The 21325-nt window shown below is 44.3% G+C and overlaps 2 protein-coding genes and 1 long non-coding RNA gene across 11 annotated transcripts in view; 2 read left to right on the top strand and 1 right to left on the bottom strand.

Moving 5' to 3' along the window:
• grin2ab (glutamate receptor, ionotropic, N-methyl D-aspartate 2A, b) overlaps positions 1-11528 on the bottom strand; it is a 117785-nt gene extending 106257 nt beyond the window's left edge. For 3 of the 4 annotated variants that reach the window (XM_068589077.1, XM_068589076.1, XM_068589078.1), the window contains exons 1-2: positions 11333-11528; positions 8786-8888 (exon numbers count right to left, since the gene is read on the bottom strand). The gene's annotated coding sequence lies outside the window, so the exon portion shown is untranslated. Of the gene's footprint in view, positions 1-8785; positions 8889-10687; positions 10846-11252 lie in introns of all 4 variants that reach the window. The other variant, XM_068589079.1, reaches the window with a different exon arrangement.
• On the top strand, positions 10779-14834 carry LOC137793111 (uncharacterized). Its single transcript, XR_011078188.1, has 4 exons — positions 10779-11485; positions 11589-11640; positions 14184-14313; positions 14436-14834. It is a non-coding gene; the product is annotated as an uncharacterized lncRNA (long non-coding RNA).
• Positions 14835-14906: 72 nt separating this feature from the next.
• The window catches only part of myo15ab (myosin XVAb), a 45260-nt gene continuing 38841 nt past the window's right edge, over positions 14907-21325 (top strand). For 5 of the 6 annotated variants that reach the window (XR_011078185.1, XM_068588996.1, XM_068588995.1 and 2 more), the window contains exons 1-6: positions 15000-16920; positions 17271-19709; positions 19841-19960; positions 20053-20370; positions 20560-20757; positions 20897-21138. Coding sequence is in view for 5 of the 6 variants with exons in the window: in XM_068588996.1 (XP_068445097.1) it covers positions 15109-16920; positions 17271-19709; positions 19841-19960; positions 20053-20370; positions 20560-20757; positions 20897-21138 (5129 nt within the window). In the remaining variant the exon portion in view is untranslated. Of the gene's footprint in view, positions 16921-17270; positions 19710-19840; positions 19961-20052; positions 20371-20559; positions 20758-20896; positions 21139-21325 lie in introns of all 6 variants that reach the window. The other variant, XM_068588998.1, reaches the window with a different exon arrangement.

The raw sequence follows: 21325 nt of genomic DNA, 5'->3' as shown, positions 1-21325 counted from the left end.
ACTCTATAACTCTCTCAATATTAGTTCCATTCTGTATGCAGATTATTGTGATCTGACGTAATCTCATCCCTACATATTTTGCCGCTTGTACAGAACCTTGTACACGATATCTTGATGCGGAGGGGTCACGATTAGGTTTAGGGGCAATGAAAGTACTTTTCAAGGTAAAGAAAGCGGATCATGGTTTGGCTTAACATGCTTGTTCAGTAACTTGAAATACGAACACAATGTCATCTGACTATGGAAGTTTAAGCTGATTTCCTCGCCCGTATTTCTACCTCCGTTGCGCTGAGACAATAATGACGAGTTTCATACACACTCTGAAGGGTGCCTTGTGCGTCGGTATCAATACGTCGAGGGCCACTGCCCAAGCGTCGATACTTGACGCTCTGGGAGTGAGATCAAGCTGTGTGACCTCTTGCTCTGGAAAACATGATTTTTTTTAGTTAGGTTCAAGTTTTCCACAGCTATTTGTACAAAGTCAGTAATTTATGACGTAATAGTGTTGTTGAGAGATGGACTTGACAGTCACTCAGTGAGGAAACAATGTCATTATTGTGAACGGTAAAAAGGACAAGATCCAAAATGCAGAACAATTTTTGTTCCTGGCAAGAACCCAGACTGGACACTCCCTGACTTCATACGCTGAGGAAGTCCAGTTACGAGTATTCCCATCGATGCCAACACATCCGGTACATCAGCAGCAAAAACAAATGCTTTTGACAGGTTAACGAAAACGGCCTCATTCATTACTTTGTGCGTAGAAATATGCTCATTTTGTTTTGCATGGAGAAAGCGGTAAAGGTGTTGTAAAAAGAGAGAAGCAAATAATAAAAAAACTACAGAAGAGATGTTAACAATAGTGTCCGAGGCGGAAAGAAGAAAAGGCAAATGCTTCCAAAGTGTTTCCATGGGAGTGACAATTATATTAAAAGTAAAGAGGCTTGGGCTCTTAGGCGGTGAATGTTGTGTCCCCTGAGATATGGACTATGACTCAGGTTAAAAAAAAAAAGTTTAATATTAAAGTTTATGTGAAAATAATAATAACAGACCAGAAAAAAAGGTGATTGATTACATAATTGTATTTGGGCTGTACAGCATAGTTTTTAGATTAATTTGTAACATTGAAACGCTACCACAATGATAACATACATCCAAAGCTATATTCAGAACCTTCAAAATATATTTAATTATGACCATTGATGAGGATGAACGAGCAATTACTTCATAGTTATTACAAAACATTTGGCCAATGCATTAGTGAACTAACAGGTTTACAATGTGCTGTATATACTACAGCCTTTTATAATCACTGTGCTGTTAATATAAGATGCATTCACTGCGTAATCTTGGTGTACAGCAGCAGTTCTAAATGTGTTTCTTTATTAAGAAGAATCTACATTATTTATTACTAAACCAATGTCTGAAATAGTGCTGTGATTACTATTTTTCACGAAACAGGATATTCCTGTTTAAGTAGAACAATTAAATATTTGTGCTATGTGCTCTGCAATAAATGGAGCGGCTATCCCGAGAAAAAGCAAAGGGGTCCGGTTCAACCTCGAGAGTGGATTCCCTGGAATCAATGCAATACTGTGCTTCGAAAACATTAGGCGAGAAAAGCTGGAAGGTAAACTGAGAAATGTGGCACATGGAGTAATCGTCAACATCAGCAGGAAGGGAACATGTCTTTTTTTTTAAACTCTCAACATCAAACAGATGGCCAGCTGCAAAAAAAAAAAAAAGAAGCTCATTAAAGGCCAAATAAATCTGGTCTTGCTCGGATACTAAACATTCTTCAAATGTAACATGAGTGGGTAGACAGACAGTGGCTGAGGTTTTATGTTGTTGTTCAAAGAATAACTGCTAAGAAATTAAATCTTGATTGAAAACTAGAGCATCTTGAGATGGGATCGTACAAACTGCAACGTCAAATTAGGCCAGGGGCATAACAAAATGCCCGCTTCCCCACTTCCCCACTTCCTACCCCCCTACTTCCTCGTTCCCTTGTTCAGAACACACCCATCTTCAGATCCGGCCTTCACTTTGATCTAAACGACACACCTGTACAGTTACGTGACTCGAGCACAGTGAAATGAAGCTTAAGCAGAAGTTAAGTCAGGAAGACACACTGCTTTTTCATTCATAATATCTCAGTCTCTCTCTCTCTGTATTTCCTTGTGATTACTCTCTCAGCTGATTGTGAGCGTTCACTTTAAGGTAACCAAGTCGGTTCTGCACAGTTCCTTAAGCCAATCAAACCGATGCTGTCAAACTTTTCGTCTCTTTTTTTTAATGTTGCTGCTGTCAGTTATCATTTCAGCACAATCAGATGCGACCCTCGTCCAGCCCAGTCACCTCCAGTCAGCATCACAGTCATGCTCTTCGTTCGTGATTGGATTGCAGCAACTTCATCACCACCACCACCACCACCACCAGTGTCTGGACTCCGGGCGGATTCGGCCTTATCTGAACCTAAAGCGTCTCCACCCCTCTGTCATCCTACTTCAGGATGGAGTCCAATCGCCAAAGACTTTGCACTATTCAATTTGTATAAATGCGTCATGAATGATTGTGAAATTCTAATGAAGTCTCTCCTGATTGAAATACATCTGTCCACAGGCAGACAGAAATAAAAACATCTGGCAAAGTACTCAAAACGGCTCCTGTGGAGGTTCCCCAGGACCACATGCTCCATTATGACGCACATACAGACTCACAAGGTGAAACGAATCTCAGCGGCTGGTAATCAGATTCAGCGAGTCGCTAATTGTCTAAAAATGAGCCAATGAGATGGATCCCTAGAGCTCCAGTCCGAGCTTGGCTTTGTTTCTTTCCTTAAAAAAGGGTTGGCAGTTCAGATGGAAAACCAAGGTTTGACTGTCTCTTCTTGTGCTTTTTTTTCTTATGAGGACCATGCTTGTTTACAACTGAGATGAAGGTCTTTATTAAACGTTTCGGTAATAATTCTACATACAGGATTTCAGAAGCCTAATGATGATCACAGTGATTTAAGGTCATACAAATAAAAGAAAAACTGCTTGTCAAAGTTACATAAAGGCAGAGTGGATGTTAGATCTCTAACAGCTCTCACTGGAGTCCTGCTGCTAAACACTCCTGTTAAACATGCTGATATACACACCCAAAATATACACAGAAATTAAGTAATTAGTCTGGTTGAATTCACATATGAAACAGCAACATATGCAAACCTGTGTGTTTGTGAGTGCGTGAACAAGTGAATGTGTCACGCCTAAATGAGGTGTACACTCTCCAGCTGTGTCTTAACTTTATCCCTCACTTTCTCCAGCTGCTCCTGGCTAGTACACAGCTACTGTAGTCATGTACTCTTCCCACAGAGTGGAGGGGAAGAAGAGGCAGAAAAAGTGGTGAAAGTGCAAACCGCTTCTGCAAAAATTTTGGTGCCAATCAATCGCTGTGAATCAGTGAAAGTGCTCTGTATGTAAAAATGTGATGAAGAAATCCATGCAGTGGCTCCCTCTTCTCTGCATGCTGATTGCTGTTGCCTGTACATTTCCGCCTCTGGCAACAACACTCAGAGGCGTAGGTGGACTGACCATCATGAGTGGCCAACTGGGACCTGAAGGCCAGCATTGAGTCTTCCCATAAAGACGAGAGAGGGAGTGAAAGAGAGAGAGAGAGTGGGCTGTGGGGGGTATAGAGTGCACCATTGGTCCATGGTTCTCTCCTTCAAACTATGGTCTAGTTGCTGTAAATAGAAATGTATATATGACTAATAAATATGATACAACAGCAAACACAGAAATCAAAGTCAGACCGTAAAATCAGAGGAAACGGGCCATTTCAAACAGACAGAATAAAAACTGCTACTAATTATTGAATTCAATGGGGCTGCAACAGGTGATCCACTTCATCCGATTAATAATTCACTTCATCAATAAGTTCTATTCAAGTGCCTCATTAAGTCACTACACGCACAGCACGAGGACCCTCAAACTGGAGCAGCTAAATGAAATTCAGCCATCTTTCATTTCATTATCGACAGAGGTTTTCCAAAATATTGTCCATGAAAAGAAACTACACAGGCTGTCATCAAATTCAGAGTGCGAACATCCCATTCACTGAGCTATATTGCTTCAATTTACTCCAAACGTAACCCAATTTTTGTATAGGCCTTGAGACAACTGGATTTTGGACTTTTGGCTGCCTGCCTGGTCCCTTGGTTCTGTTTGCCTCCGCTGACTGCCTACCTGTTTCCGACCTGTGCGCTGCCTTTTGACTCTAATATCTTCTTTTCTTTTATTCCTCCTACCCACAGGTTCTGCTTCTGGGTCTCGCTCCAGAATTGAAACGCTGATACCAACATTCTGAGGCTATATTTGCCCAAAATAGCGAGAGAGAGTAATGTGGTTCAGTCGAGAAAATGTACAGTGTATTGATTTTCATCCATCCTCTGCTGCCATGATTCCTCTTCCACCCGGCCCACCAGTCACCTGACCTGATCCTCTACCTGTCTGCATTCCCGTCCCTCATTACTTCAACTACCCTAGACTACATACAGACTACAGTACTACAATATTTCTCTTGTTTCCTTATCTATCGCCCGTCTGCAAGTGACTGCAGCTTTGGACACTTGGCTGCCAGCCTAGTCCCTTCTGGTCTTGTGTGCCTCCACTGACTGCCTACCCGTTGCTGACCTATATATCCTGCTTTTTGACAAGTAAAGCCTGCTTTTGCAGTACTCCTGCTACCTGCTGATCTTGCCTCTGGGTCTTAATCCAGATTTGTTACAGTGATAACCTAAATATCAAGGCTCCAAAATAAGGAAGTTTAGGGGGCACTGCTATGATAACGCCAATGAGGTCATGTTTTGGCCCCTGTCTATTTGTTCTTTTGTCTGTCTGACTGTTATTGGGTACTGTTAGCAGGTCAACAGTTATAGAACATGTTTACATTGGCTAAGGATGATGTAGCATAGGGATGAGGAAACATAGGGTCTAATTTGGATGGGGAATAAAACATAGGGCTGAGAAAACAGGCTGAGGAAACAGGGCTAAAGGACCCTAGTGCTGAAGGAACACAGGGCTGAGGGAACATAGGGCTGAGGGAACATAGGGCTGAAGGAACACAGAGCTGAAGGAACATAGGGCTGAAAGAACATAAGACTGAAGGAACATAGGGCTCAGGGATCATAGAGCTGAAGGAACATAGGGCTGAGTGATCATAGAGCTGAGGAAACACAGGGCTGAAGGAACATAGGGTTGAAAGAACATAGAGCTGAAGGATCATAGGGCTGAAGGAACATAGAGCAATATGAACACTGGGCTGAGTGATCTTGGGGCTGAAGGAACATAGAGCTGAGGGAACATTGGCTGAAGGAACATAGAGTTGAGGAAACAGGGCTGAAGGAACATAGGGCTGAAGGAACATAGAGTTGAGGAAACAGGGCTGAAGGAACATAGGGCTGAAGGAACATAGGGCTGAAGGAACATAGGCTACGGGAACATAGGGCTGAAGGAACATAGAGTTGAGGAAACATAGGGCTGAAGGAACATGGGGCTGAGGTAATATGGGGCTGAGGGAACACGGGGCTGAAACCCATGCCAACAATAGCGAGAGTATTGTGGTTCAGCCTAAGAATGTTCCGCTGTGATTTAAAACACTGCTCTTACCTTTTCCAGTCACCTAATCTCAACTACCGGTCAGACAACCTGAATCACATCACCTCTATCAGCCTCTAATACACTCTACCTGCCCATGTAGTAATTCTAGTCATTTTCTAGATTGTCTCCTGCAGCCTTGTGTCATGCATATACCTACTGCCTATTCTAGTGACTTGAAGCAAGCATGTTTTTGGACTTTTGGCTGGCTGCCTGATCCCTTCTGGTCTTGTTTGCCTCCCCTGACTGCCTACCTTTTGCTGACCTACCGTGTATATCTTTCTATCTGACGAGTGAAGCCTGCTTTTGTACTACCACTCCTACCTGCTGATCTTGCTTCTGGGTCTCACTCCAGAATTGTTACAGTGAAAGCATGAATTTTGAGGCTCCAAAACGTAGGGGCCGAGAGCATGGAAACCATGCCAACAACGGCAAGAGGAATGCAGTGCAGTTTAGTCCACGGATGTAATGTTATACCGATTTTCATCCATCCATCTGCCTATTTACTGCTTAACTGGGTCCATGTTGTGGTGACAGTAAGCAAAGTGGCCCAGTCAGCTGTCTCCTCGGTCATGTCCTCCAGTTCCTCCTGGGGATTGATTTTCAATCTTTATTTAATAACCTTTGGTTGACTGCCTATGGACAACTACACCTTTTGGCTTATAGATTATTTAGGTAAATATAACATGCATTACACCACAAAATCGATTCGGGGGAAGGGTTCAGTTTGTTTGAGGTATTTTTCCAACCACGAATGCTTCAGCTACTTACGTCTTATATTTGCAGCTTCTACACAGTGAAGCGGGAGCTTAGAAAGAGCACTGGAGGAGAGTATTTTATCCTTCTTGTTTTACTGCAGGCTGTTAAGGTTAAATACAAAATAATCCAAACTCTCCGAAATGTTAAATTTCATATTAAAATTCATCACCCATTAAAATGCCAAGTATATTTGAAGCATTCTGTTTAAATCTATTTAATATATAATGTTATATCTTTGACGACCATACAGGAGTACTTTGTTTCAATGTTTCCATAGTGTGAATGACAAGGTGTCGGGGGTTACTGCAGGACTGTTTAAGTCCACCGCTCTGAATATAAATTTGTAGGACTTGCCCGCTCAAAAAGCATCAGTATGCAGCGAGCGAGAGAAAGCAATTTGATAAATTGCAGCTGTATGTCCTCCACATGTCATGTATAATGTGAATAAATGTCTCAAATTGCAGCACAATTAGTCAAAAAAGCAGGTCTGGCAAGTCTGAGGCCACAGGTGTGCACCCTGCTGCGTGTCTCATTTTTGTGTCTAAATAGGAAAATATTAACTATGGGTGGACTACCCACTTTTCTCTATTTAGAAAATTATCTTAAATTGGAGTTTGGCTTCCTCTAATAGGCTTATGAGATGCATCAGCTTTTATAGAAAATCTATTTCTGTTGTTGAACGCCAAGACAGGTGTTATCTGTGTTCCACAGCACCATCCCAACATTAAAGCGTCATCTCAGAACCAAGTGGTTCCTGATGATCAAATAATCACCTGCTGTGCAGAAAACGACATGATAATTCCATCTCCGTCGCCCTTTTGCTCTCCTATACTCGAGAGTGGAGTAGATCTAAGGCAGCACTAAGCTAACTACTCAGACTGTTGTGTTTTCAAAACACCCAGGAGGAACAGAGATGTTAAATTCTTTAAACTGTATCATTATGTTTAACAGTCATTTAAAGAAATGCTTTCACAGCTTGCCGGGTTTAATGAAATACAACAGATGTTGTACGAATAAAAAAACACTTGCAAAAAACTGCAGAGAATACAAATATTGTCCCGTTGCATTACTCGCATTTTATCAGTAAATTATAATTAATCAATCAAATATCATGGAATTTGAACATTAATATGAAAGTGACTGAACATCACGTACACCTGGTGTACTCTGGAGCCTGCAGCATTTTAATAAGTGCTGCTGTGAAATTAAAAACCTATAAAATTTGCCCAGTTAAAACAATTTGTTTACATATACGTATATTTAGTATCAGCTGATTGCGGGTATACATTGTAGCTTGTTCCTTTTTAAACTGAAAAAACTGCTGCATTTGGTGATTAACTCCCCATACAATTACCCCCAAAAATAAAAATAAACGTTATGGTTGTTTTAGTGTTGTCACCTTTACTGCACATTTGAACAACGTAGATACTGACGAAAAAACAATGACAGAGATCGAAATACCGTGCGGCAAAAAGACCGGAACCGAATAGTTCTCTTAGGATTTCTCCACATAATTGTATTGAGACTAATCTCTCTTTTGGCTATCTCTAATTAAATGGTGTCAAGTGAACCGTACTGACAGTTGTCACGGGATCAATTATTTAATCATCAGTAATTTAATCAAAGCGGTGAGCATACATTTTTATTCTTGATGTGTTTTTAGATATTGAAATAAATATCGATAATGATAAACTAAAAGCTGTGATCATTTATCTCATTCATTTTGTCAAATATATATTATCTCCCATTAAATTAACACACACTTTGTTTAACATGATTGTAGCTTCATACTTCTGTATTGTTTATGCTCATTACCACATGTGTATATGTTTAGTATGAGGCTGTTTAGTATGTTCAGTGCAGGCATGTCAAATATACAACACCAAGTCCAAACCAGACTTTTATGTTTTGTACATAACGGGTGACTGCTTCACACATACTGTTGTATACATGGTAGTATTGCACTGTATGTCACATGTATGTTATTTACACGTTAATTTATAGTGCAAGTGTATGACACTGATTCATTGAAAGGTATAAAACACTGTTTTCCACATGTCAATAATGTTTTATTTTAATATTTAACCATGCAGGTGATAAAAGTAGGCTTAGCTGTCTCTTGTTCATGTTTGGAGGAATGTCCTGTGTCGTTCTTTACAGCAGTTTGAAGCTCTGTGCGACTTCCCTAATACAAATATTTAAAATTCTCTATGCACATAAATACGACCTGCTGCTATAAATTCTTTAGACAGTTGATCAGATCCACGAATGCTGCTTCTTATCATATTTAAGGCTATATTTTTCAATGTCAACTAACTCATACCTCCCTCCACTCCACCCCGACAAGCAAGCAAACAAACAAACATACATACATAAACCCTTACTATATCCATCTCGGAGAGGGTGTGAGAGTGGATGCGGTGCCCGCGGACTCTGCAGGTCGGGTCCATGCTTGCGCCTTTGGCGAGGGGTTCGGTTGGCCTATGGCTAAAAAGACAGATGCACAAAAAAAAAATACATTTGTGAGTGACAGGAATATATCACTGTAGTTTGGAGTGTAACAGCAGTCAGGTGTGTCTCCGAACGGGAAGGGGTTGAAAATGGGACTCAAGGACACTTCTGCAGCAGCAGGGATCGTTTGAAACTGATGGACACACAGCGGGACTCTCGCTAGTCCAGCAGCCACGCTATCCTCCACTATCCGGCCTATCCAGGTGGAGCCTGTTAAGTGTCTGAGGATGGATATCCCCTGCTGCTTTTCAGTCTTTCCAACACTATCTATCTCTCTATCGAGCTATGCATTTTTGCAATGTCTTTCTCTTGCTTATTCATCACACAGACAAAGGCACACATGCACAGGTCTCACTGGTGGGAGCTTTCCCTCGGACCCGCTGCAGAGACCGGGTATCTCGGAGCAGCTGTTTCAGCTCCAGACTCCTTCAGGACGAAAGAATAATGTTGGTGCTCTGCTCACCGATCTGTTGCCTGCCATCCGACCAGCGGCGCCTGATAGTGGGAAAGCTCACTGCATCCATTCCAAAACTCGGCAGCAGTGAGCCTGAAACACTTTTCCTGCTTTACCGAACCAGTATTAGCATTTGTTTTTTTTACAAGTTTAATGCTATTTACTATTTACATCACCAACATTTGTCTTCTGTAATATTTCTGTACCCAAATAACAACGCAGGTCTAGCTCTACACCTATACTGCAACATTTTTCTTGAGGAAACATTATCACCTTCCTGAGACAAGGCTCTGCAATGTTATTTGAAAAAAGTAGCTTGTTCCTGCAGGATAAAGACTTTGCTTTCCTGGAATGATTCACGGTGGCCCCTAGAGCTGGACAAGGGGCCATAGAACATGCCAAGCATTACAGATATTTAATGTTTTAGTGCCCTAAGCAAGCTGTTAGGGGGGGAAACACAATTTCGAGCAGCAAACTATATTGCAACACCGCCGTCAAGAAAATCCAAATAATTCGGCTGGCTTCCAGAGAGCATGGCTACCACCCTGTAGCTCTGGAAAATAAAACCACAGAGAAAGAAAAGGAATGAAGCTTTCTGCTGTCATTACTCTCATCCAGTTGTTCTCAATTTTTTTGGAGCTTGTCACCCCTTCAAAATGAAATAATGTCTAGTGCTGCCCTTTGTCACTGATAACACCATTAGGTTAAATTATAAGATTATTAATTTTAATATTTTACAACAGTGAAAACAAACATGAGAGTTCCGGGTTTCTGAGCATATATATCTTGTTTTTTTCTTCTGTTTTCGGATCCTATTTATCTTCTCACGACCCCTTCAGGGAGTCTGGACCACAAGACTGGGAAACACTGATTTATTCTAATATATGTTATGACTAAAAGAGAGCTTGGGTTATGTTATTGCACATTGGTGGCTGTATTTTCAAGCAGCTGTTTAAGTAGCATAATTGATTATGATGCTGTCGGTGGACGAAAAAAATAATAAAAGCAGTGACCTGGTTTTTTGGTTGGAAAACATGCTGGCAGGTTGGAGCGCTGCCTGCACTGACCGAGACTTTGACTGCCAGCTGCAGAGCGTCAACAGTATATTAAGTGTGTCGACCCTAAACACTGCAAATGTATTATTATTCGTTGAAGTCTATGTAAATCAGCTGTTACAGGCACAGCGCTAAAAATAGCTCAAACGCGCAAAGGCTTGTTTAAAAAAAAGAAAAAAAAGAAACAACAACTGCGAGGTCGTGCATCGTGGCTCTCCACAGTTGGTTCAATATCAAACCCCCCCCCCAAAAAACTGTTTTGATACCGGCAGCCAGCCGGTCATGTGGGGGGAAAAGACGGCAAGGTCGTCGAGGTTATGGAGTGACTGAGATGCAGCAGTTTGTGGCTCTCTGCTGTTTGTTTGTTGGCGCGCGGGTCCATCTGGCGGGCAGCGGAAGAACTGTTCATGTTGAGAAAGAGAGACTGAGAGAGAGACACAAAGAGAGTGAAGAGAGAGAGAGAGGCGTTAACTGACACGTTTATAGTGGCCGCTCTCACCCTCAACCGTTGAGAGCCGTTTTTAACCGTTGAGAGCCATTTTTAACCGTTGAGACACTTCTTTCTCCACCGTTTTCAGTCCGCATGAGCGGACATAGTAAAAGTCCACAACCTTAATTAAACACTAATAACTAATGCTAAACTTCCGGCCAACAGTCAGCGAGTGGAGGAAACGCAATCTTACGTCTAACTTAATGCTAACGTCACAAGAGTTAAGCTAGGCTATATCTTTCAGCCGTTAGGACAAAAGAGTGTTTGTAAAACGAGCGAACAAAAATGTGTCTTAAAATACACGAAAACGCACGAATGTTCCGCATTTAAAGTTTGCCTACCGTGTCCATTTAACTGTACATCAGTGTGCATTAGCGTGTAAGACCGACACGGCCCACCCGCGGTGCTCATCAGTTCTCACCGGAGCGTGTGGAACTCAAGCCCCCGGCCGGTCACTGAAGAATAGTGGTCGTTAAATATTCATCCTCCGTTCCCGGTGGCACACTTTTCCTCTCCACTGACCGACCCCTGCTGCTCTGAGCCGGGAGTCCCGTCAGAGGAGCGAGCGGCAGAGGTGAGGAGGGAACCGTGTTGAGTGCTTAAAAATGTGTTGCAGTTTTTTGGGGTGTTTTGTTTTTGTTTTTGTTTTTTAATGTCTTCCCTCTTTGACCTGTAAGATGATGGGGAAACGTGACCACGGAGCTCCAGCGTGGGTGTCCCGGAGGGAAGGTACAGTTGTTTTTTTTTGAGTGCACTCACTCCCTCCCCTCCCCTCCCTTCCTTGCTCCCTTTGCCTGCACACTTTGGTTTATATACTTCTCTCCTGGAAGATAAATGTTTGTCCTAGAGTTAGACTATCTACTATATCTCATTTTTACTCATTATGAAACTATATTAAATCATGGGAAAACAATGCAAAATGCTTAGGTAATTGCTTTGTGTTATGCAAGCCTCACACTTCAAGTTTATTTGCTCACTTGCTGCAGGCCTGTAAACCTACCTGAACCAACCAACGCCAAACTATTAGGAGTGCTGCAGGTGTAATGCTGGTCCACTAGATAGCAGCAGATTCATGTGTGTGTGTGTGTGTAAAGTGTGTGTGTAAAGTGTGTGTAAAATGTGTAAAGTGACAAAGATGGTCTCCTGCTTCCCCTCAGGACCTGAATGCTTTTGATGAGCCTCATCAAGTCCACTTCTGTCATAAGTCTGCTTTTCTCTCCTGGGCTCGTATCCCAGTTTCTCTGTGTTGTCTCTTCTCTACAAATTCTCTCAAAAGATGGAGGACCACCTGCCAGCAGCGATAGCTTTGGGAAGACGAGGACTGGCTGCTACTCAGGCCTTTTCACGTTTGATAGGGTCTTTTCATTATGCTTCAAAGGCAGATGTACGGTTAGAGGGAAACCGGGGGAAATCCAGGAAAAAATGCTCTTTCATTACATCCTCCGTCTTTTTATGCACATGTGCACCCACTCAAAGACATAGAAATGCACTGTGCGCACATGTACACACACACACACACACACACGCATGACATGTGCTCTTTGCTGCTTGGTAATGATCAGATAGACTTACACACCAGGACCAAAGATCAGGATCTGGCAACCCAATACCTATACCCTACAGGACAGATCTGGCAATCGGACCCCTTCCCTCTGGAAGAGGAATAATTTGGTTGATGGCACTAATAATCACAGCTCTGTTACCGATCCTTCACTGGCTTTGTGTGTGTGCATGTGTGTGTGTGTGTGTGTTTCAGAGAGTCATTCCTCTGTTATTGATAACACGAGTGAAGACGTCATATATCTACAAGTGGGTGTTTCTCCTGCCTCTGCTCTTTCTCCTGCTGTTACGTATGTGGACGTAGTGTAGCGTGGTGACAACCTGCATTTCTCATTTTGATACTATTACAGTTTTTTTAGAATGATGCATCACTTATCTTCGCTCATATACACATACACACACACACACATGCACACACACACAAACACACCTGACAGTATATGTTACTCTGGAAAAAGAGGCGGAGTTGATTTACGGTCAGATAACATAAAGGTGTGTGTACGTGCCTTCTCTGCATAAGCGTAAATGCAACGCATCAATAAAGAAGTTACAGGTAGGAATAGCAGATTTGATGACATCTTACTGTTCATTCAGACATATCTTCGGCATCCCATGTCTGTCTCTCTCTCTCTCCCTCTCCCTCTCTCTCTCTCTCTCTCTGTCTCTCTTTCTCTCTCTCTCTCTCTCTCTCTCTCTCTTTCTCTCTCTCTCTCTCTCTCTCTCTCTCTCTCTCTCTCTCTCTCTCTCTCTCTCTCCCTTTTGTATTATTTATGCCCCGCCCCCTCAGCCACCCAGCGATCTCGAGTTTCACCTGTAGAGCCAGATGACAAATTAAGACTCCTTCTACGACCCGCCACAAGGAACTCCTCAGTTGCAAACACATACGCGCACACGCACACATACACATACACACAAACAGGCAACCCATCTGCCCTTCTCTCTTTCTCCCTCGAACACACACTTACTCGTGCACACAGTAGCTGTCACACACTCTGAGGAGAGCAGCGTGAACAGAGCACTGTGCTGAGTGAGGGAACGTGTTGTGTAGTGAGCAACAGAGGACAGAGTAGGTCAAAGGAAGTAGCTGAGTTTGACTTAAAGACTTCTATTTTATTTATTTTTTGTATCGCTACTGAAGACACCTACGCCAAGGACGCAACAAATTTGAAGACTGCAGAGATTCTGGCGACCAGCACTCGCTTTTCTGTACTTTTTGTCATTGAATGAGGAGGTGACTATGATGGAAAGCTGCCTTGGTGAATGAGTGTGGTGACGCTCCCACAGGACTGAGTCTTTAACTGCAACTCCCCAAGAGAAGGACTTGACTAAGAGAGTAGAGCTTGAGCTGGAGGGACAGATGCATGTTTTTCGTTTGTGTGCTTTTATTGTTTGTATCCAATTTGACAGAAAGCAAAGCTGCAGGGATCATACCGTGTGTAAATCTGTAAAACCACTGAAAATCACTTTTGTAATGCCTGAATTATACTTCTGCAGCTGTGCACCTTTGCATGGCTGGGAAAAATGGATTTGACTAAATCATTTTGGTATAATTTTAACATAGTTCCTGGATGATATGAAGATCAACGTTTACCTACTTACTTTGTTTCATTGAGTCATTGCTAGAGTTTGTGTTGACATGCATGCGTCTGTGTATGTGTGTGTGTTTGTTTGGGGTATAAAGATTGCTGACATTTAGTTATACGTCTCGACAGGAGCCTTCATGGGGACCAGATTTGAGCAGTGTGGAACTGCTTTGGCCAGGTGGACCTGTCCTCAATCAGAACCTGCATATAGTGTTGCAAAAAGTCAACTAGGCATATCTAGCCAAGGAATATTTTAAAGGTCAGCTCTGACTCATGTTACTGTATTTTCTTTACACATCATCATTTATTTATTTTAAACCTAAAATACAGCGTTGCCTTCGGTACAGTGTGCATTTAATATTTGTGTTTGTGTGTTTAAAGATTTACAGCATCCTAAAAAGAGGGCATGGTGTGCTCCTAGCCACTTGTGAAAATGCCGAAGAAAGACGCCAAGAAGGATGCAAAAAAGGGTGGAAAACCTGAACCAGAGAAAAAGAAAGAGGAGGAAACAAAAGGAAAGGATGACAAAAAGGGAGGAAAAGACAACAAGAAACCCAGCAAGGATGATAAGAAAGGAGGTAAAGATGATAAGAAAGGCGGGAAAGATGACAAGAAAGGGGGCAAGAAGGGAAAGGAGGAGCCACCCAAGGGGAAAGATGATGGAAAGAAAGGAAAAGGAAAAGGTAAGAAAGTGGAATCCGAGGAGGATGAGGAAGAGTTCCTAAGTGATGAGGAAGAGGACGAAGAGTTCAGTGACTCAGAAGAGGAGGACTCAGAGGATGACAGGAAAAAGAAGGGGCGAGGGGGAAAAGGGGCCAAGGGAAAGAAGGGGGGAAAGTCTAAACATGGGGATTCCGAAGATGAGGAGGAGGATGAGGACGAAGAAGATGAGGATGACTACGATGAAGAGGATTACGGCAAAAAAAAATCGAAAGATGGCCGCCACCAAAAAGGTGGGAAATCGGATGCTGATGCAAAGAAGAAGAAAGGCAAGAAGAAAGAAGAAGCTCCACAGCTTCCGATAAAGGAGCTCCCAAAGAAAGGTCTGAAGAACATGTCCAGGATGTTCATGAAGTTTTCTGGCATCAAGAGGCGCAGGAACAGCAGGAAGAAGCTTAAAAGTACATCACGTTTGTTCTTGGGGTTGGGGAAGAGAAAAACCCGCCTCGCGGAAAAAAAAAAGAAACGACGCAAGTCCATGCTGAAGAACACCTCTCGATTCATGATGAGGTTCAAGGCCAGCAAAAAGAAGAAAAAAGAAAAGGATGACAAAGCGAAGGAAAATGATGGGAAGAAGCCAACTTATATGCTGCTTCGTCTGGGAGGGAAAGATTCAAACAAGAAGGGGGGCTTCTTCAAAAACTTTGGAAAGAAGAATGCCGACGGGGCTCCTGAGGACTTCAAGAACTCAAGTGCGTTGCTGGGTAAGGTTGCAGCAGCAACTAACTGGCTGACCAAACGCTTCCTGTCCACTAAAACGCAAGGAAACAAAGGGCACCACGGCCTTGCCGGACAAAGAGCACGAAGCCGATATGCCGGTTACCAAAACAACGGTTATGAGCATGAGGAGGACGAGGCTTATGGATATGACCGTCAACATCATTCAGTTGGCCAGAAAGGTTACGGAGGCTACGACGATGGTTATGGTGATTATGGTGAAGCTCAGTTTGGTTACTATGAAAATGGGGTAGGCGACTATCAAGACCTGGGTTACTATGAGGAAGATGGACTCTATGATCCAAATGAAGAATATTATGAAGGTGGTCTTTATGATGATGGCATGGGGGACTACTATAACCCTTATGACTCCGCTCAAGGATACTATGACAACTACCAGCAGCAACAGCAGGCGATGTATGGTGATGATGGTCTGGACTACTATGCAGTAATGGGAGAGGACCTTGTGTATGGTGGAGCGGTCGATGGCTTCCTTGACCCTCAGGCTCAAGGCTATTACGATGAAAACGGTCAAGGGGTTTACTACAGCAATGAGCAGAGGGGATACTATGACAATGGGCAGGCAGGTTACTATGAGGACCCTTATGCAGCAACGATGGGAATACAAGGGAGGGTTCGTCCAGACCATCAACTCAGTTATAATGATGCAGGCATGCTCTACCAAGACTACAGCTCCCAGCAGGCAATGGGGTTTCCACCAGGGGGCCAGCAGTTCTCTGGCTTAGGAGGGCAAGGGATGGATCAGGTACAAGGCCTGTACGGGGACCAGTATGCAGACCAGTATGATCAATATGGGGACGATACCGGTGGAGTTCAGGGAGGGGAGATGACGTTCAGAGTTCCGAGACCACAAGTGCGCCTGTTTGGGAAAGAGCGTCTCGACGTGCCCCTGCACCCTGCACCTACTTTGCCACCCGATCCAGAATTTGAAGATATGTCAGAAATCCAGTATGAAGACCAGTATCCTCTAGCGCCAGGTCAGCTTGGTGACATGATGTCAATGCAGCAGCCAATGGGAATGTCTCCGCAGCAACAGATGATGATGTCGCCTCAAGAACAAATGATGTTTTCTCAACAACAAACCATGTTGTCCCTTCAAGACCAAATGATGATGCCCCCACAGATGATGTCACCGCAGCAACAGATGATGTCACCGCAGCAACAGATGATGTCACCGCAGCAACAGATGATGTCACCGCAGCAACAGATGATGTCACCACAGCAACAGAGGATGTCACCGCAGCAGCAGATGATGTTACAACAAGAACAAAATATGTCCGCCCAAATGATGCCATCATACACTCTACCGCCACAGCAACAAATGATGCCACAACAAATGATATCACCACAAGAGCAGATGATGTTGTCGCAGCAACAGATGATGTCTTCGCAAATTAGTTCACCACAGGTAATTCTAGCTCTGTTGTGTCATGGATTTTGTCGAATTATACCCTTAAACGCAACTTTTTAAACTTTCAACCTAATTTCTGTGTGTAATCTGACGTGAAAACACAATCCTCAAACTAAGAAAATGTTCCACCATTGTTAGCTTTTGGTTGTAAAATCTGAAAGTACAGCACAAATAAGTGAGTGATAGTAATACTTGAGTGAATAAAACACACATTTCTATGAGAAAATTAAGTTGGGAAATTTGTCAATCGATATTCTGCACTGCTTACCCATTTCTGGGAAATGTATGCTCTCTTAGCTTATTTGGTTTTCAATTTATTGTATATTTCTGTTGGGTTTTTACAACAGCAAATGATGATGGACCCAATGATGATGCCACAGCAACAGGGTTATGGCTCAGTGATCCCTACTCCAACTGCCATGATTATTAAGCAAGCAAGTATGTCCCCCGGTGCTACACGGCGCCTGAAACCCTCTCCGACTCCATCCCGCCGCTCTGTCATCATGCCCTCGCCACAGATGCAGCGCTATCCTTCTGGCATAGCCTCCCCAGTACCCTCTCCTATGCTTCCACAGAGACGCAGCCCTTCCCCACAACCATCCATAAGGAGTGGCTTCATAAATGCCCAAAGATCCCCCTCTGTTATGTCGAGACAAATCTCAGCACCTGCCTCCCCCCATGCCCGTCATGGAATGCAACCTCGGAGATCACCATCTCCCATGGCTCGAGGACCCTCCCCCCCTCACTCTACCCGTGTCTCCATGATCCGGCGAAGTCCTCCACCCTCACCAAGAGCGTCAATGAGACAACGTTCTCCACCTTCCTCACCTCGTGCGTCCATGAGGAGGCGAAGTCCTCCAGCCTCACCCACTCAGGCCCGCAGCCCATTTGGGGGAAGGCATGGTCAACCTTCCCCTTCCTTCTCCCCTGGTCATGCATCTCCGCCTCACTCTCCACAGCTCAGTAGAAGACCATCTCCCTCTCCCTCCCTATCTCGTCGCAGTTTGTCCCCTACAGGACCGCGGCCTCGCCCATCGTCTCCGACACTGTCTCGTCGCTCAACTCGGGTGCTCAGGGACCCTACACCATTGGCCCGGCCCAGGATGGGGGGAAATGTTCCTTTAGGTACCGTCAGGCCCTCACCAATGGGTCTCCGAGGGCGCCCAATGCCCCCACCCACCCAGAATGTACGTCCATTCCGTGCTTCTTCCATACGAAGCAATAGGTCTTCCGTTCTTACTGTGGAGTCCTCCCTCTCCTCCCCTTTTCACTCCCCTCACATGGTCCACCGTGCTCCCCAGAGGAGACAATCTGGTCGATTTCACCCTCGCCCTGTGGCTCGAGGACGGCCTCTCAGGGCCCAGCAGTCTCTAAGAAGAATGCCTCCTGCCTCACCACAGCCCTCACTTAAACACATGCAACACCCTGCATCGCCACGCTTCTCTCCTCGAATTTCTCGTCAGTCCTCCCTTCACTTGCCCCCTCAATCTGCCCACCCACCCACTTATGCACCAGAAACGTATGTGTCTGCCCCCTATAATGACCCTTATATGGAGCCATCGCATCAGTTTCACGCCCCCTCTTCTCCCATGTTATCTGGTGCATTACAGAACCAGAGTATTAGACAGGCGTCTTTCGCTTCCCCCTTCGGCCCAGAGCCAGCCCAGATGGTAGATATGGGTGGGATGGTTACGGAATATGTAGAACCTTATCCTCCATCATCTCCTAGGCTGTCCGGTGCAATGCAAAACCAGGTAATTCGGGATGCGTCCTATGTTTCCTCTCTGCAGAGACCAATGTCCCCTTATGAGCAGCCTATGGCCCCTTCATCTCCCATGATGTCTCGTGCTTTGCAGAATCAAGCTATACTGGATGCATCTTATGTCTCTCCTTTACAAAGGCCAATGTCCCCTTATGATCAGCCTATAGCCCCTTCATCTCCCATGATGTCTCGTGCTTTGCAGAATCAAGCTATACAGGATGCATCTTATATTTCTCCTTTACAAAGGCCAATGTCCCCTCATGAGCAGCCTATAGCCCCTTCATCTCCCATGATGTCTCGTGCTTTGCAGAATCAAGCTATACTGGATGCATCTTATGTTTCACCTCTACAAAGACCAATGTCCCCTTATGAACAGCCTATGCCCCCTTCCTCTCCAATGTTGTCTGGAGCTCTGCAAAACCAGGCAGTGAGAGGAGCCTCCTATGCATCGCCACTTCAGCGCCCTCAATCCCCATATGCTTCATCTGTACCTTCCACTCCAATGCTGTCTGGAGCCATGAGACATGGTGAGGCGCTAAGAGGTGTGGCTTCTTATCAGGTTCCCCAGATCCGTGCATCATATGGACCAACTGTTGTGACGCCATATGATTACATTTCTGAGCCTGGCCCATCACCACTCCTTCATGATGCCCTACAGAACCGTTCTCATTTGCAGAATGTCTCATCTATAAGATCCCCTATGATGCAACGGCGTAACTCTTATGCACCAGCTGGGCCTCAGCTTCATAATGCTCTTCAACAGAACCCAAACTTACGCCAAGCATCTTATCGGAACCCTATGCAACTTAGACAGTCCCCATATGGACCCCCACCACCCTCTTCACCAATATTGGGAAGTGCCCTGCGAAACCCACAGTTGATGCAGGCGTCGTACCGGCTGCCAGATGGAACCCTAGTGTCACCATATGCAGCTTCACCTTCTTCCCCAATGCTCGGCCGTGCCTTGCAAAACCAACAAGTCCGTGGAGCCTCGTACACCTTGCCCGATGGATCAATTATCAGGGTAAGTATAGGTGAAAAAATGTCAAAAAGACTACACAACCTGCCCTGTATGTTTGTCTACACATTGAGTGCCAACAATTGTTTAATTACTGTTGTACTCTCCTGTATTACACTCTCCTCTCACCCACACAGGACCAACGTAGCCCCCAGAAGCCCATGTCTCCTAACCTTTCTAGAGCACTTCGAAACCAGGATGTCAGGACTGCTAAATATGCTCTCCCTGATGGCACCATTATCGACCCGAGGCAGCAAGTAATGTCCTATTCCTTTCTTCACTCTCCCTTTTATTGTTTACCATGTATTATTTAAAGCGGATGAATATGTTTCTTACTCTGCTCACTCAGCAACCCATTTCCCCAAACCTGGCCATGGCGCTAAGCAACCCAGCTTTGCGCGAAGCCTCCTATTCTCTCCCCGATGGTACCATTGTCATTGACTCCAAGACACCAAAGTCCCCGAACCTTTCAGCAGCACTTCGGAACCCTTACCTGAAAAGTGCATCTTACACCCTGCCCGATGGTACAATCATCATTGATCCACGGAAACCTCTGTCTCCAAACCTTTCCGGCGCCCTTCAAAACTCTGCCCTGCGGAGCGCCTCCTTCACACTCCCGGAAGGTGTCCATGACCCCAATAGACCCATTTCACCCAACATGTTTAAGGTTAGCTATGGGTTCAGGCTCTTGTCGCTCTGACAAATGTTGCTCCTTTCTCGTCGATAGCGGGAATTGAAATACTATTCACAAATTTATGTAGATCTTGTTTTGCTAATAGAAATTGGTAATCAAATATACTAAGCTGCTGCTTTAACTCTAGCGACGATTAATGCAATTGCACTTGTTTAACACTAGGCCCTCAGTAACCCAGCCTTGAGAGGAGCTTCATACACCCTCCCAGATGGAACTATTATAGTGGACCCAAGGAAACCAAAGAGCCCCAACCTGACAGCCGCCCTGCAGAATCCTTATCTAAAGGGTGTGTCCTTCACCCTGCCTGATGGAACCATCATCATTGACCCACGAAAACCAGTTGGCCCTGACCTGTCTAGAGTGGGTACCTTAATTTAACTTTTGCTGCAGCACCTTATCGTCTCCTTTTTTTATGAGCATTTAACCATTACAGACTTTAGAATTATTTAGGGGATTGTGGTTATAACCTTGAATAACTACCTGGTGTCTGGCTTTGTAGGCTCTTATGAACCAGAACCTTCGTCATGCATCATACCACCTCCCTGATGGCTCCCTGGTTATGCCTGGCCAGAAGCCCTCCACTCCCAACCTTTCAGCCGCTCTGAGGCAAAACCCGGCACTTCGGTCTGCAGGTCTCTATCATCTCACAGACGACTCTGTTCTGTCAGGTGCACCCAAACCCAAACCTCCCAATCTTGCCTTAGCGCTGCAGAAAGACGAACTCCGTGATGTCAAATACAGGTGGGGAGCAACACTAAAAATATAAACTAATGACCAGATAGGCATGTCCAGGTGTTGCACAGAATGACCTGTTGTGAAATTGAGCCTCAAGCTAGGCATTCACTTTTTACCAATGGAAAATGAAATATTAGCCCTTTTCATAAAGCACCGAGCACTAAAAGTACATATTTACATTCTTGTTGGTACA

The sequence above is a fragment of the Clinocottus analis genome, unplaced genomic scaffold (assembly GCF_023055335.1).
Source record: "Clinocottus analis isolate CAN_PGR_092001 unplaced genomic scaffold, fCliAna1.0.p SCAF_22, whole genome shotgun sequence".
Taxonomy (NCBI): domain Eukaryota; kingdom Metazoa; phylum Chordata; class Actinopteri; order Perciformes; family Cottidae; genus Clinocottus; species Clinocottus analis.
Note: the sequence above shows the minus strand (reverse complement) of the source record. Positions and strands in the feature narration are given on the sequence as shown.